Source organism: Psittacula echo (assembly GCF_963264785.1).
Source record: "Psittacula echo genome assembly, chromosome: 7".
Lineage (NCBI taxonomy): Eukaryota > Metazoa > Chordata > Aves > Psittaciformes > Psittacidae > Psittacula > Psittacula echo.
The window spans coordinates 41,624,893-41,638,847 of record NC_137740.1 but is presented as its reverse complement, the minus strand read 5'-3'; the positions used below and the strand labels follow the sequence as shown (position 1 = coordinate 41,638,847).

At 36.1% G+C, this 13,955-nt stretch overlaps 1 protein-coding gene across 5 annotated transcripts in view; it reads right to left on the bottom strand.

The window, feature by feature from the left end:
* DLG1 (discs large MAGUK scaffold protein 1) overlaps positions 1-13,955 on the bottom strand; it is a 169,935-nt gene that overhangs the window by 46,122 nt on the left and 109,858 nt on the right. For all 5 annotated transcript variants that reach the window (XM_080622304.1, XM_080622306.1, XM_080622305.1 and 2 more), the window contains exons 7-12: positions 13,804-13,854; positions 12,680-12,804; positions 11,308-11,477; positions 10,509-10,645; positions 7,678-7,822; positions 1,678-1,804 (exon numbers count right to left, since the gene is read on the bottom strand). In XM_080622304.1, the coding sequence (XP_080478430.1) occupies positions 1,678-1,804; positions 7,678-7,822; positions 10,509-10,645; positions 11,308-11,477; positions 12,680-12,804; positions 13,804-13,854 (755 nt within the window). The remainder of the gene's footprint in view (positions 1-1,677; positions 1,805-7,677; positions 7,823-10,508; positions 10,646-11,307; positions 11,478-12,679; positions 12,805-13,803; positions 13,855-13,955) is intronic.

Genomic DNA, 13,955 nt, shown 5'->3' with positions numbered 1-13,955 from the left:
ATACATCTTTACAGCTTAAATTTGACTCCAGCTGGTCAACCAATAAATAGCAAAGACCAATACAAGAAGTATGCATAAGCCCTTCGGGGGGGGGGGGAGTGGGGGCAGGAAGGGCGAAGGGGAGAGGGAAAAAGCAGGATTTATGGCATTCTGAAATATATTTGCAATTTATTTGCATAAATTGCAAATGAAAGTTAAATCTAAACCAAAGTGTTGCATTCTTTTCATAGGATCCTCTCCTGACTAGGATGAGGAGAGAAGATATACTGATCCAGTTCAGATAAGGCCAGTCAACTTCTAATGCAGAAACACTCCTTCCAAAAATCTACTAACCTGCTACTTGACCCAATACAAGAAAAGCATAAATAAATGATTTCAGAAGCAGACATCTCTAATAAAGCAGAGCAACCGCGCACTGCATTTGAAAAATCACTAGAGAGCACTAACGAGCAATTAATGGACATTCTTAAGTATTTGGAGATGTTAATTATTAATTTATAGCATAAACTAAGTAGCTGCATTTTTCCAAACCAACCATCACCTAATCCAATCTTTAAAAATCACTCCATTTATGCACTAGCTCTTAAATCAACTTTCAAATTCTTAAATTTCACCCCCTATTAACTATTACATTTATTTTTCAGAGTACTATTACATTACAAATAAACAACACTGAAAACTTCTGTATATTGCTCTGGATCACACTAACACATTAAAAAAAAACGCTGCAGTTGGAGAACATAAATATGCTGCATCTTTTAAAATATTACTCTAAATTTCTAACCCTCTTTTGAGAATGGAGGGGGTGGAAGAGGGAAAGGTAACAAAGAAAATCACCTAAGGCCTTCTCTGAATAGCTCTTGCATTTCAGTAGAAATCTAAAAACTTTCTCTTACAGTAAGTTTAAACAAAAGCTGTAAAACTGCAAGTTCAGCAATGCTGCCAGCAGGACAGAATCACTTTGGTTTATATATCCACCCTAAGCCTAAAAATAACCACAAAGACCTACCCTACTTTCCAATATACTAAAATTCATTCTCCAACTTATACGCTTAGGTTTCAATTCTGAGTAGAGTCTGCCTCGGAAACTGTGTGACATTATTCCTATCAGATGACAATGTGACACAGAATTCAGCAACAACATACTGAAAATGCAGTGTAACATCCCTATATACTTGCAGAACAGAACGATAATAGAAGAGCTTCCCTTTATCAGGGATGATGAACAAAGGATTAATGCAATCTACTAAATCAGTGAAGGAATGAATGGGGCTGTTAATGGGAAAGGATTAAGAGCTCTCTAGCCTTTCTGGATTAACTAATCCATCAAAACAACTTGGGGTGGGGGCACAAGAGAAAAGAAAAAAAACATTGCTGCATTTAAAATAAGAAATAACCTCTAGTCTGCTCATACTACCATCCTAAAATGCTCAGTCAACTCACAGAGCACTTTGGTAGGGCATTCTGATGTTAATACTATTCCTAGATTGACAAATCATGTGTATGTTTATACACATATAAATATATCTAGTTTTCTCCTTACAAGAATATTTACAAGTGTTAAGAAACTAACGTTAATGTCTTGAAATATAGTATTCATTAGTATTTTGCCAACAAACACATCTTACAAGTTTCCAAAGTAAACTAATTTGACATGTAGCTTTGGTTATTCATTACCTGGTAATCTCATCATCTCCAAGCATTCCCTTGGGAATCGGTGAGTATCGCCCTGGTGATGCTGGGGGCAGAGACTGTCCCAAGTAGGCAGATGGAGTGATATGGTTATCCACTGGCTGAGAATAAGCTTCCAAGACAGGTAAAAAATAAAGTAAGCATTAAAACAACGAGGAAGAGGTTCTGGAGGAACTGAAACAAGGTATTATAAGGAGTGACCTCTCCTAAAACCAAAATACAACAGTCCAAATGACACAGTATACATACAGTTCTAAAACACTGTCTCACATCTACATATTTCCCGGTCTCCTCACCCTATGCCAGTAAACAAATTTGTCAGTCCATGTCTCAAAAAACTTTTCGTAGGATAAGACATTGGATAGCTGAAGTCCATGAGGACAGTCTGGAGATTTATCTGTTTTTAAAGTTGCCTTTAACTTGGTTGAAGTCAATTAAGAATTTTGGTTTCTTGAAACAACTATGTTGGACCACCAGTGAAAAACCCCAACATTTTAATGTTATACGTCTTTCAAATTGTCAAGCTATCTACCTACTTCATTCCTTAATGTGGAGCATACTGGCATCTCCATAATTCTCTACGTCATTCTCATTAACAGGTATGAACAGGGAGGGATGTTACATTTCTCAGACATTAAACAAAACCATCTTTAATAGCACAGGTGCTGATTGTGATGCTAGCATGTGCTCAGCCAACAGCACACATCAGGAAACCAAGTTAGGATTATTCCACCTCCTACTCCTCAAGGTAAGAGGCATCAATTCACTGAAAGGAATAAACCACATAGTGCAAAAAATTTCAGCTACTGCAAGGGTCACTTGCATTACTTACAGATTCATTGATTAAAACTAGAAAGGAGTATTGAAAGGATTTAGTCTAACTTCTTGCACAACAGGGGACAAATCTAGTGCATGAAGTGTGTATGTTTATTTGAACCACACAACACATACTAGAAAGTTTAAGCATCTTCATGATTTCAATTGATGGAAAATATTCTACAGTTCCAGAACAGTTGTTCTAGTAAATAATTAAGAGGGTGTATTACATTTTCAAGTTGGATACATCAATTTTAAGTGTCCATTTACCAGGCATAGTCATACCCACTGTCTCCTATTATGCAGGATATTCTACAATTGAAAAATCTTTCTCCTGGTGTAGGTGCTTCAAGCTGTGCAGCTTAAACATGGAGGGAGGGGACACTTCACAGACTGAACATCATTAAAGTTGTCAGTCTCTTTTCTCTTATTCACTTGCTGTATCTGATACGGTGATGGACCTTTGAGGATTTACACTAAACCCAAAGCATTTTAACTGAACAGACATGACGCAGACTGCAAAAGCGATTGTGTATTTCCCTTTCTTTTTAGATCACTGACAGAACACATCTGGATCATGTACACATTTCATCAAGAGTATTTTTATATGATAGATTTGCTAAATAGCAAGTTTTTAAACCATCCAATCTGCACTGAATTGATTCTGTTATTATTCTAAATTTCTAGTAAATCACAGAATCATGGACTTGTCTGGGTTGGAGAGGACCTTAAAGATCATCTAGTTCCAAACCCCCTGCCATGGGCAGGGACACCTCACACTTGACCAGGTTGTTGAAGACCCTGCCCAACCTGGCCCTGAACACTGCCAGGGATGGAACATTTACCACTTCTTTCGGCAACCTGTTCCAGTGCCTCACCACCCTCACAGTAAAGAACTTCCTCCTTCTAACCAATCTAAACTTCCCCTGTTTAAGTTTTAACCCGTTACCCCTTGTTCTATCACTGCAGTCCCTAATGAAGAGTTCCTCTCCAGTATCCTTACAGCCCCCTTCACATACTGGAAGGCTGCTATGAGGTCTCCACACAGCCTTCCCTTCTCCAGGCTGAACAGCCCCAACTTTCTCAGCCTGTCTTCATACATGAGGTGCTCCAGCCCCCTTATTATCCTCATGGTTCTCCTCTGGACTTCCTCCAACTGTTCCATGTCCTTCTTACTTTGAAAACACCCAAACTGTAAATCTGTGTGCAGTAAATTCCATACATGGAGTATTACATCAACACAGTCTTACCCTTGAGCAACAGTCTAATGCAAGAGGTCAGAGCCAGATAGGGAACCACCTATAGCAACTTAATGCCTGGCATATAATATCTGGTATCACATCTGATTAGCCAGATTGCTTCTCATTCTTTAAAGCTTTGTCACAGTATTTGAGTTCCTTCAGCTTTCTAGACTCTGTTTCATCATGCATTAAAATCCTCTACTAACAGCTTAGGTAGTTTAAAAGCACTAGACAATAAAGTAATTAAGTGTTCTATTCAAATACATCAGCCCTCAGCAAGTTGCATACTCTGGTCTGGGACTGTGCAGAGCTTTTTTGAAATTGCTACTCTGAATTCACATGTGGTTTCTGCAAAATTCAGAATCTGAGTGCAAGAGGTGGTCTTGTCCCCTTCTACAACACAGACAAAAGGAAGCTTCCTCAAGTCAGCTTCATGAGGTCTACAGCAAAGAACAATGATTCATAGAATCACAGAATACCAGACTGGAAGGGATATCAAGGATCATCTGGTCCAACCTTTCCATGCAAAGCATGTCCTAGACTAGATGTCCCAACAACCTGTCAGCCAAATCTTAAAAGGTCCAGTGTCAGGGAATCCAACACTTCCCTGGGGAGATTATTCCAATGACGGATTGTTCTCATTGTGAAAATTCTTCCTCCTGTGTCCAGTTGGAATGTCCCCAGTAGTCATGTGCCCATTACCTCTCCTCTTTTCCATGTGACTCCTTGTATCTTTTTGTAGCCACCTTTTACTAAAACATGGTTATATGGTCTCCCCTGAGCCTTCATGTCTCAAGGCTGAACAAACCCAGTTCTCTCAGCCCCTCCTCATACGACAGACTTTCCAGTCCTTGGATCATCTCTGTGGCCCTTCTCTGGACCCTTGGCAGCCTTTTTAGCAGTTTTAGCACTGCTTTTGCTAAAACCAAATGATCAACAAAAGCATTAATATTTGACAAGTCCCTAATTATTAGGAGATGTTCAAGACAGATGACTCCTAAAACCATTTTGTTAGAACAGATGCAACACACGTACACTGCATCTTCATTCTTCTGCTCCCTGCAAGGATTCAAAGAATATAGATCCTACTACTTAATTATTTCTGGCTGCCACAGCACAACATGTAGTTTCTATTCACAAATGTAACAGATTTGAATAGTTTAAAGTCAATTTCAAAGCTTGGTTTTTTAGCCACACTGGAGTTTGGGCAACAGATTTTCACGGCAGTTACCAAATCATATGGCAGTTAAAATTTTTCAATTAAAAAATATGTATTTTAATACAATAGTATATTTCTATGTCATTCTACCTACATTTTGCTAAAAGCATGTGATACTTAAAAATTACTACTGTAGATGTATTTAATTTTTCCTCAGAAAATTTTACAGCTAAAGCACAAAAAATGGAATGTAGACTTCATGAACTCTTTTTCAATCAGAGAAAAATGGGGTTTGATTTTAAAAACCTAAACAACTGTAGCACAGTATAACAGCCCTTCACATTCTGTTTATGCACTACATCATCTTATTTCACAAAATGAATTTCCAATTGCTTTTAACAAATCAGTGGCAGCTATAATGATGCATATTTTATAGGAAGTAATTCGATTTTTTATAACGTTCTATGTTCACTCACTTAGTACTTATCTGATTGTTTTTAAGGTTCCTAAAGCTTTTCACTGGTTCATGTTTAGAAAACACATACCGCCTTATCCCGTCACACATATTTTATATACATATTTTATATCTTTTCCCCATGTAACTAAAACTCTGCTATCAAGCAATATAACAGTTTATTATTTCAGACCAGTGGACTGCTCCATGTCAGCACTGGCTACCATCACTTATAAAGTTCCATATATGCTGCTTGCTTAGGAAAGTCAGGTCCTTTCTGAAGGCTGATATTCTCAGCACTATCAAAGCAAACCTACAAACCTACAAGGCATAAAAAGGCTCTGTATGGAGTTTCTGGAGAAAAAAAAAAAAAAGAAAAAAAAAAAAAAAAAAGCTCCTGTGCCTTTCCAAACTATTTTAGTTGGAAATTATACCCAAAAAATATTCTTGAGGAATGTGACAGAAATAAAAGGCAAGCCATCACTTTCTGAATACTAAATCAGATCTAAACTTATACTTCCAAGTAAATATTATTACTGATATAACTGATACAGGAACTGTGTTTGGAATGAACAGAAAATTACATGCATAAAATGAACTTGCTTTGACAGGAAAAGTCAAAGACTCTCATGGAGAAATTGTATTTCCAAATCCACCCCCACTCCCTTGCCATAACAGCTCCACACAGAAAGAAGGAAAATCTCCTATTATTTCCCTATTATCTGCAAACTGAGAACACTCATCACACCTGTAATCTCAAAAATGGGAAATATAATTAAAACTTTATTGTCATTTACTGTTACTACATATTCTTCTCTTCCTGTATTTATGCCATTTAAAGAATAAGACATTTATGTCTCTAGTGAGGAAACTGATTATTCCCTACCTTGCAGTATTTTATTTCCCAATGCAGAATGGATATACTGTACCAATGCACACAGACACAAAAGAAAAATACTTTGAAACTGCCTAGGAGTTGAACTTGTATCATTAATAATGTCTTCAAAGGAGGCCTGTATATGAAGCAAATCCTCTGCCTCTTGAAACTGTGTAGATGCTTTTCTGACTGATATTTTACAGTATGCACTATACTGCACTATACAGGTAGTGGGGTTTTTAAAATAGCAAGTTCTAGACCTTTTTAGTAATATTTCAGCTGAATAACTTTAAAAGCATTTATACTAACAAGCTACTGGAAATTTTTTCCCAAGATCCACTGAATGGCCAACATTTTTATATGTATTACTGATGCAATTTACATTCCCTACTGACATAAGACTTACTACAGAAGACTGAGAGCTATGATTATCCAACACTTTTGGTTGTTTACATACTGGTTCAGATTATATCACTGGCTTTTTAGTCCAAAAGTGTTACTTTGTTCAAATTAAGTAATACTTGGAACAGATCAGTGCTACACACCAATTACCCATATCTAACAGCAAGAAACAAACAAACAAAATAATCCCATTTTAAGTGATGAGTAAATGTGGTCATTCAGAAAAGTCCACCTTTTCAGTCTTACATGATTCTCATCCCTTTCTCCAAACACGAAAGGGTAATATGCCTCTTGAAGAAACAGTACATTAAATTCAATTTTTTTCTTTACACTGTAGTTAGACCCTTAATTTTCCAGATTCAGACATCTGACTTCAAAAAGATTCCGGTAAGTAGTACCCTTATGTAGACAGGAAATCCTCGGAACTATTTTCAATACAGCATTCACTGGTTTTCCCTTCAAATTATCAACACATATGTCAAAACTGAAGTAAGATTTTAAGTTAACTATTCCATGATTCTATGACCTGCAGACAGGCATCAGAGGTCAAGACCTCTCCCTTCCTCCCCGTCCAGTTTATTCAAATAAGTGCAGCTCATGAGAAAGCAAGAAAACGGGGAAGGAGGGGGGGGAAGTCAGATACATCACTAACCTCTACTTGAAACAGTATTGTCTTTTGCTCAGTACACAGGACACTGAACATCTATGCAGTGCGTTGTTTGTTACCCTTCACAGCCTCTGGGATAATGAGACACATGTTCTCCTTGTACTAATCAGCAAGTGATCAGAAACATAGAGTCACTGGGACTAGGCCACTAGTCATGGAAACACATTTAGCCCCACTGCTGCTGTCTTTTCAGTACATAAATTACGTTATTCTGTTCAGGATATAATTCTCCTGACTAATCAACTTTCTTGTATCAGATTTTTTCACTGTATAATTTTAAAAAGTTTTAAACTGTTAAAATACTAAAAATGGGTATGTTAAAGCCTTCAAGGAAAAAATAATTAAAACACAAGGATAAGCTTGACTTACAGTTCGTGATGTCAGGAGGGGCATAACTGTCATTCATGAACATGCTGGTGGGTTTTGCAACTTTCAGATAAACAAAGTCAGATGTGTTTTTTAAGGCAGTCACTGCTTCTTCATGAGTAACTTCTTCTAAGCAAACACTGTTCACCTAAAGAGAAAAACATAAACCAATTCTCAACATGGAAAAATGTACGTTTTCATAGGACACTCACTGAAAACTGTTGAGCACTGTAGTCTGGCTCTGGTCTTTACAAGGATTCATGTGCCACAGACAATTGTTTATATAAAAGTTACATAAGAGATGCTTCATAGTGCTCTAAAATACAAGACAGGCAAGTGTTTCCTTGAGAAATTATAATAAACTGTATTGACTGTAACACTGTAAAGGCAGTATGTCTTTGGAAAACTAATGGGACAAAATGACACTCAAAATGCCGTAAGTATGCACAACCACAGCACTGACACAATATGCTATTGCAAGCATTAAACAGAAAAAAGTTATTCTAGTACGAATAAACCCACATATTCTTTGTCATGACATAATTAATTTCTAGACATTACAATGGGACAACATATTCTTGCAAGAGGTCAAAAGTAGAGTTCAAAACAGGAGAAGATCCCAAAGTGACTGGTTTCCAAGTAACAAGAACTAGTTTACTTTTACAATGGAAACTCTATCCCTTCAGTTAAAACAAACGAGCAAACAAAAAATCCTTTAACAATTTCTGTATCATATATAGCTTTAGTAATTGAGTTGCTGCCCTCTTCTCCATATTTTGAAGAGCGAAGTAACTTTTGCAGCTCATTCCAGACAATATGAGAAACAGGGCTTGTCCTTTACTGAATCTGAAGGACCAAAGACACTTTCCCTAGATGACTTCACTTTATATACTGTGTAAAAACAAATGGGTATTGTCAGCTGTTATTTGTAAGAGGAAAACTCTACTGCTTAAATATATTTTATTCGTACTTTCTAAAAGTTTCCTAAAAAAGTTTCTAAAATCCTCTTACTGGTTTATTTTTATTTTTGAACAGCTTTAAATTCCAACCACTCTTGATGACTGAAAAGACATTTTGCAGTGCATTGACAATGCAGTACAACTTAAACACACACAGAAAGTTACATTCTGCCAAATGAGGCAGCTTATCTCTACATTAGTGGGCAAAGCTTTGACTAGGTGAAATTCAACTAACCAGAAGATACTATAGATGACATTTTTCTCACTTCTTTCCTAATTTAATGAATTCAGGGAATAATTACAGTTACAAAAAATTAGGACATCATGTTCACTATATCAAACTCCACATTGCATATGCTCCTTACATCCCCAAAACAGTATTTCATATTACTGTAAAGCTACTTTTATTTTGTCAGGCAATTTTTTTTAATGGCTAAAGTTATACTGGGCAAACTAATTTGACACAAAATTCTGATATTTGCAACAATTCCTTATTCCTTAAAATAAAGAGTTAAATAAGTTACAATAAAAAGTTTTATTCCTTAAAACCTTCCATGTATTTTACAATACAAGCAAGTTAGCAAGATTTTTTTTCTTGCACAGGTGACAAATCATAACACTGGAAAGCAGTTTGTCATTAAAAGCAAGCTTTCCAGTGCCCTTGCATTGCAGGGAAGTCCTATAATCAAAAAACTTCCTATGATGCAGATTTTAAACCCTAACATACTAACAGCATTATCATCAAGCAGCTGGGTACTGGGTTTGTGAATTTGCATGGCATAGGAAAGTGTCTATTGTGCAGTTAATAGTAAATGTAACATGGTGGATATATGTATATAGATACAAAAATATATAGTAAACAATCTGGTTTTCGTCCCAATTCTCATATTAAGCTCTCATGTCTTGAACCAATTTCACAGAACTACATTGTAACACGAAGATCTCATTCCTAATACTAAAAAAAAAAAAAAAAAAAGAAAAAGAAAGCAGGATCCTGTATCTGTAAGTGGCTTCAGTTTTCCCAGCTCTGTATTTGTATGCGACAAACTTATCCAAAAAGTCTTTTTACAAATGGGAAACTGCAATAAACATTGAGAGTCAGTTTCTTACTGATCAAAGAGCAATAGAGCACATATTCTGCTGTCATCTACTCTGAGTGAAGATGTACTCAGAGCTCCTACAGATGTAGGTACTGCCCGCTAGAGGTAGGAGGGTGAAGCAGTTACACCTTACAAGAGTTTAGTGTACAGTTCAGAAATTCATTCAGAGCCTGCCTCTGGCTGTTGTTTTCCTAGCTGGTCAACTACATTTGCAGATAGAATTTAAGAAAGTTCAAAGTTACTTTTACTTTGTGCATAGAAAATTCAACTTCGAAGTATTTTAAGCTTAACCCCCTTTACCCCACCCCCCCCCAAAAAAGAAAAAAAAAAAAATCTACCACACTGAAAGCATTACAAGCACTGAAATCCAATGTAAGCAGCAGTTCCACTGCAAGCTGGCCAGCCACCAGTACAAGGAGCTCCTTTTGATTCTTATGCTTTGAAAAGAGAAACAATCCCATTGTAAGCTGGTTTACAAGCCTGTCACTCAGATCCCAGAAAAATAAATGCAGGCATCAGAAACAGACATACAAATTTTGCATGAAACACTGCGCTGAGGAACAGATTTCCTGATGAAAGGGTGTTGAATGCTGCAGATTTAACACTTACCAGTGATTTTCTGGCAATACCAATTTTTTTACCCATTTCTATGAAATAACACTCTTACCAGCAGGCTGCTTAACCACAAAGTGAATCATGCCCTTACTGTGCTTAAAAATGACCATTAAAATAAATTAAAAAAAAAAAAACAACCAAGCAAGCAGCTCTTTCTTACAGCTAAAAGTTTGTCTCCAATCTGAAGCTTGCCATCTTTATGTGCTGCCCCGCCTTCAATGATTTTGGTTACATAGATGCTGTTGTCTCCAGGTATATGCTGATTTCCCACACCACCAGCAATACTGAAACCGAGACCTGCTTGAAGATAAAGCCATTACTCAAGAAACCTTTTAGCATTCATCAGCTTCACATTATTATATTCCTAATAAAGCTGTTTGTATCACACCTACACATACAAAAAAATATCAGGCTCTAGCTGAAGCAATACTGGATGCCTTTCCAAGTGAACTCCATAATTTTCCAGAAACTTCTGGAAAATATTTAACATTTATAAAAATTCTGAAAATCAAAAGATAAATAATTTATTTCAGACTTTGTGAAAGATGCTCACAGCAGAGCTAAATCATCACCACTGACATTTAAAGAACCACTGTCCAACATCTACACATACAGAAACAAAGCAATACTTTATATATTTTTGAACTCTTCAAGACCCTTTCCAGATAATTCAACTAAATATTTTACTCCCATTTGTAATGTGTTTTAAAATTAAAAAATGTTTAAAAAAAAAAAAAAATTTATCACTTGAAAGAAAAATATGCATTCTACAAAAAAAGTTTCAAGACACATGGATGAAAATCCAGAAGCATCTGAGATGCCATTGTTTTATCTTTCATTATTCTGCATTTTCTATAATTTTATATGCAAGGTACTATTTTATTTTGGAAAATAAATGCAGAAACCTATCATCAATTTTACCCTTCTTGTGAAACAGAAGTTTTGTATTTCCTACGTACCTTTAGGCCCTTTTACAAGTTTGATTTCCACTATTTTTTCTGTGACTGGTTTTCTTCTTTTGACATACAATCGTACAATTGATCCCGCTTCTTTCAATGCTTCAACTGCTTTACTGTGTGTCACATCACGAACATCCACCTCATTTACTCGTAGAATACAATCGTTAACCCTAGAGACAGAAACTTTCATGTTCAGCTGTTGTGTTACAGCAGAGCAGACAAATTAGGAGCCTAATATTTTATCTACAGAACACTAACGTGATAGTTATTATTTTAGACAGTATTTTGAGCTGAGGTTTGTACAAACTACCTTTTGTTTAAGGCTATAAGAAAGAATAAAAAAAAAAATCAGAATGTAGAAGACACATAATGAGAACACACTAGTTTTAAGCCATGAAAGGAACAAGTCAACTTCCATTCCTGATTTTCACAAGCTATTTTAGGGGCTGACCTTTCACTCTATTTAACATGTTGCTATAATAACACTGAGCTCTCATTACACCAAGAACAATGCCTAACCCACCTGTCACCATGTTCTGCCAGATGTACCTCTGACAACGGGCAATGGCTAAAATGAAGCCTTGGAATAAGCTTACTAGGACTAAAAACCCTAATGCATCAGGCATTTGCACCAAAAATGACAGCGCAAGTTTGTGACAACACAAGGGAAAAAAGCTGGTCCTACAATTAGATGTGGTTTTTTTTCCACACAGTAATACAGGAATATACTTAAAGAATGTTCTGGGTTAGAAAAAAAATAATTAACACAATTTGTTATTAACTTCTAACAGTAGTTTTCAAGGGAAGTTGTAAGTATCACTGGCTACCATCTAGTAATGTGCCAACATTTCCTCACTAGGAGTTAAGTAGTAGTATAAGTCCACAAATAAGAAAATGGGGTATACTGGAGAAGGAGTACCCAATTTAAATAAAAAATATTGCTTCTGAAGATGTGCAGTATCTTTGAAAAATGAAGACACAGCATACCAAGCATAAAACAGGGTTGTTATTAAGCTCAACTACCTCGCAGAAAATCTGCACATGGACCTACCTATGCAATCTAAGCTTTTCCTTTGCATACTGAATTAAGGACTATAAAATATACAGCATAATCAATTTATACCACCAAATAGACAAGGTGATAATTATGCTTAACTTCACTTAAATGCAGATTTTATTGGAGGGTGGGGGGGGAGGGTGGAAATTGGTCCACTCAAGCATTTTTTATTGCTTACAAATCACTTTTGTATGAAAAACTTACTGAATGTAATATAGCATGATAAAACTACTGGAAGTAACAGAAAGTGTTTTATCTATTGTTTGAAAATATAATAATAAACATTTAGCAACCCAACACAGAAAATCATCATACCGTAATCTTCCATCCTGTGCAGCTGCACCCCCAGCTATAATTTTTGTAATAAAAATACTTGAATCATCCCCAATATGTGGATTGTCTGTACCACCTGCAATGCTAAAGCCAAGTCCTGAATTTCCCTAAAGGCAGAGGAGGGGAAAAAAAAATTAATTACACATTTCTTTTTTGGGGAAAAACATACTCTAGCATATCCATTTGATTCAATATAGAACCACATCTGTATAATTTTCAGTGATAAAAAATGTTAACGGACACTTCAAGCAGTATACTACATATAACCATTTGTAAGATATGCTTATTTTCATAGAAGTAATGAGAACTTAAATCATTATGTAACCCTAAGAGATACAGTCCCAACTCCGCAGCTTTCTCCTTGAAGTGAGCTAGATAAAAACCTTCCCTGTCTACTGAGCTAGATCTTTGAGATTATTCATACAAATATTTGCTTCTCATTATTAGTAAAGAATTATTTTTCTCGGAGAAGCCCCGAGTAATTTGTGTCATGTATGTAATATACCCTCGCAGATGCAGAGATTCAGACAGACATTTCTCTTTGAAGGTTGCCCTCCCTTACTGCAAGACCTCTTCACGTTCTCAGTAACCACCAGAACTGCACAGGTATCAAATATAACCATTTCTTCCTTTAACAGTGCAGCTCAGTAAAAGGGAACTGAGATGGATCTCAAAATTGTAAATGTAACAAAGCAATGCATGTATCATTTGTAATCTCAACTGAAAGCCTGAATCTCAATATAAAACTTAGTGGTATAAGTAAACACCTACCAGAAATGGCAATAAAGGAAATGAAATCATAATTTGTACTGTTGATCTCTACAAGCCTAGATAATAACATTGAAGGCAGTATGTCTCAGGAAGATCCTTCCCCCATTTTACTCTTAATGGCCAAGGGTATTAATAAAAAATTCTATTCCTGCTCCAGCAACTGGGTGTATTTTTATTTTATTTAAATAATCTACCTAAAGGAAAAAAAGGCGGAGGAGGTGGGAGAGGAGGAATCAAACAGTAACGATTGGTTTGTTTTGTATTGTCATTTAGCAGTATCAAGAGGCTAATTCTTAGTATTAAAGTATTATACAGAAAGACAGTTATCACATTACCCTTTCAAGAGTAATTTCTTCATACTCATAATCTGCATCCGTGCCATTGACCTATAAAGAAACAAAACTGAGACTTACAAAGAATTTTACACTATACACAACAGTTTGCTTTGCTGGCAGTTCACTCCCACCAAATCTCAGCTGATTCAGTG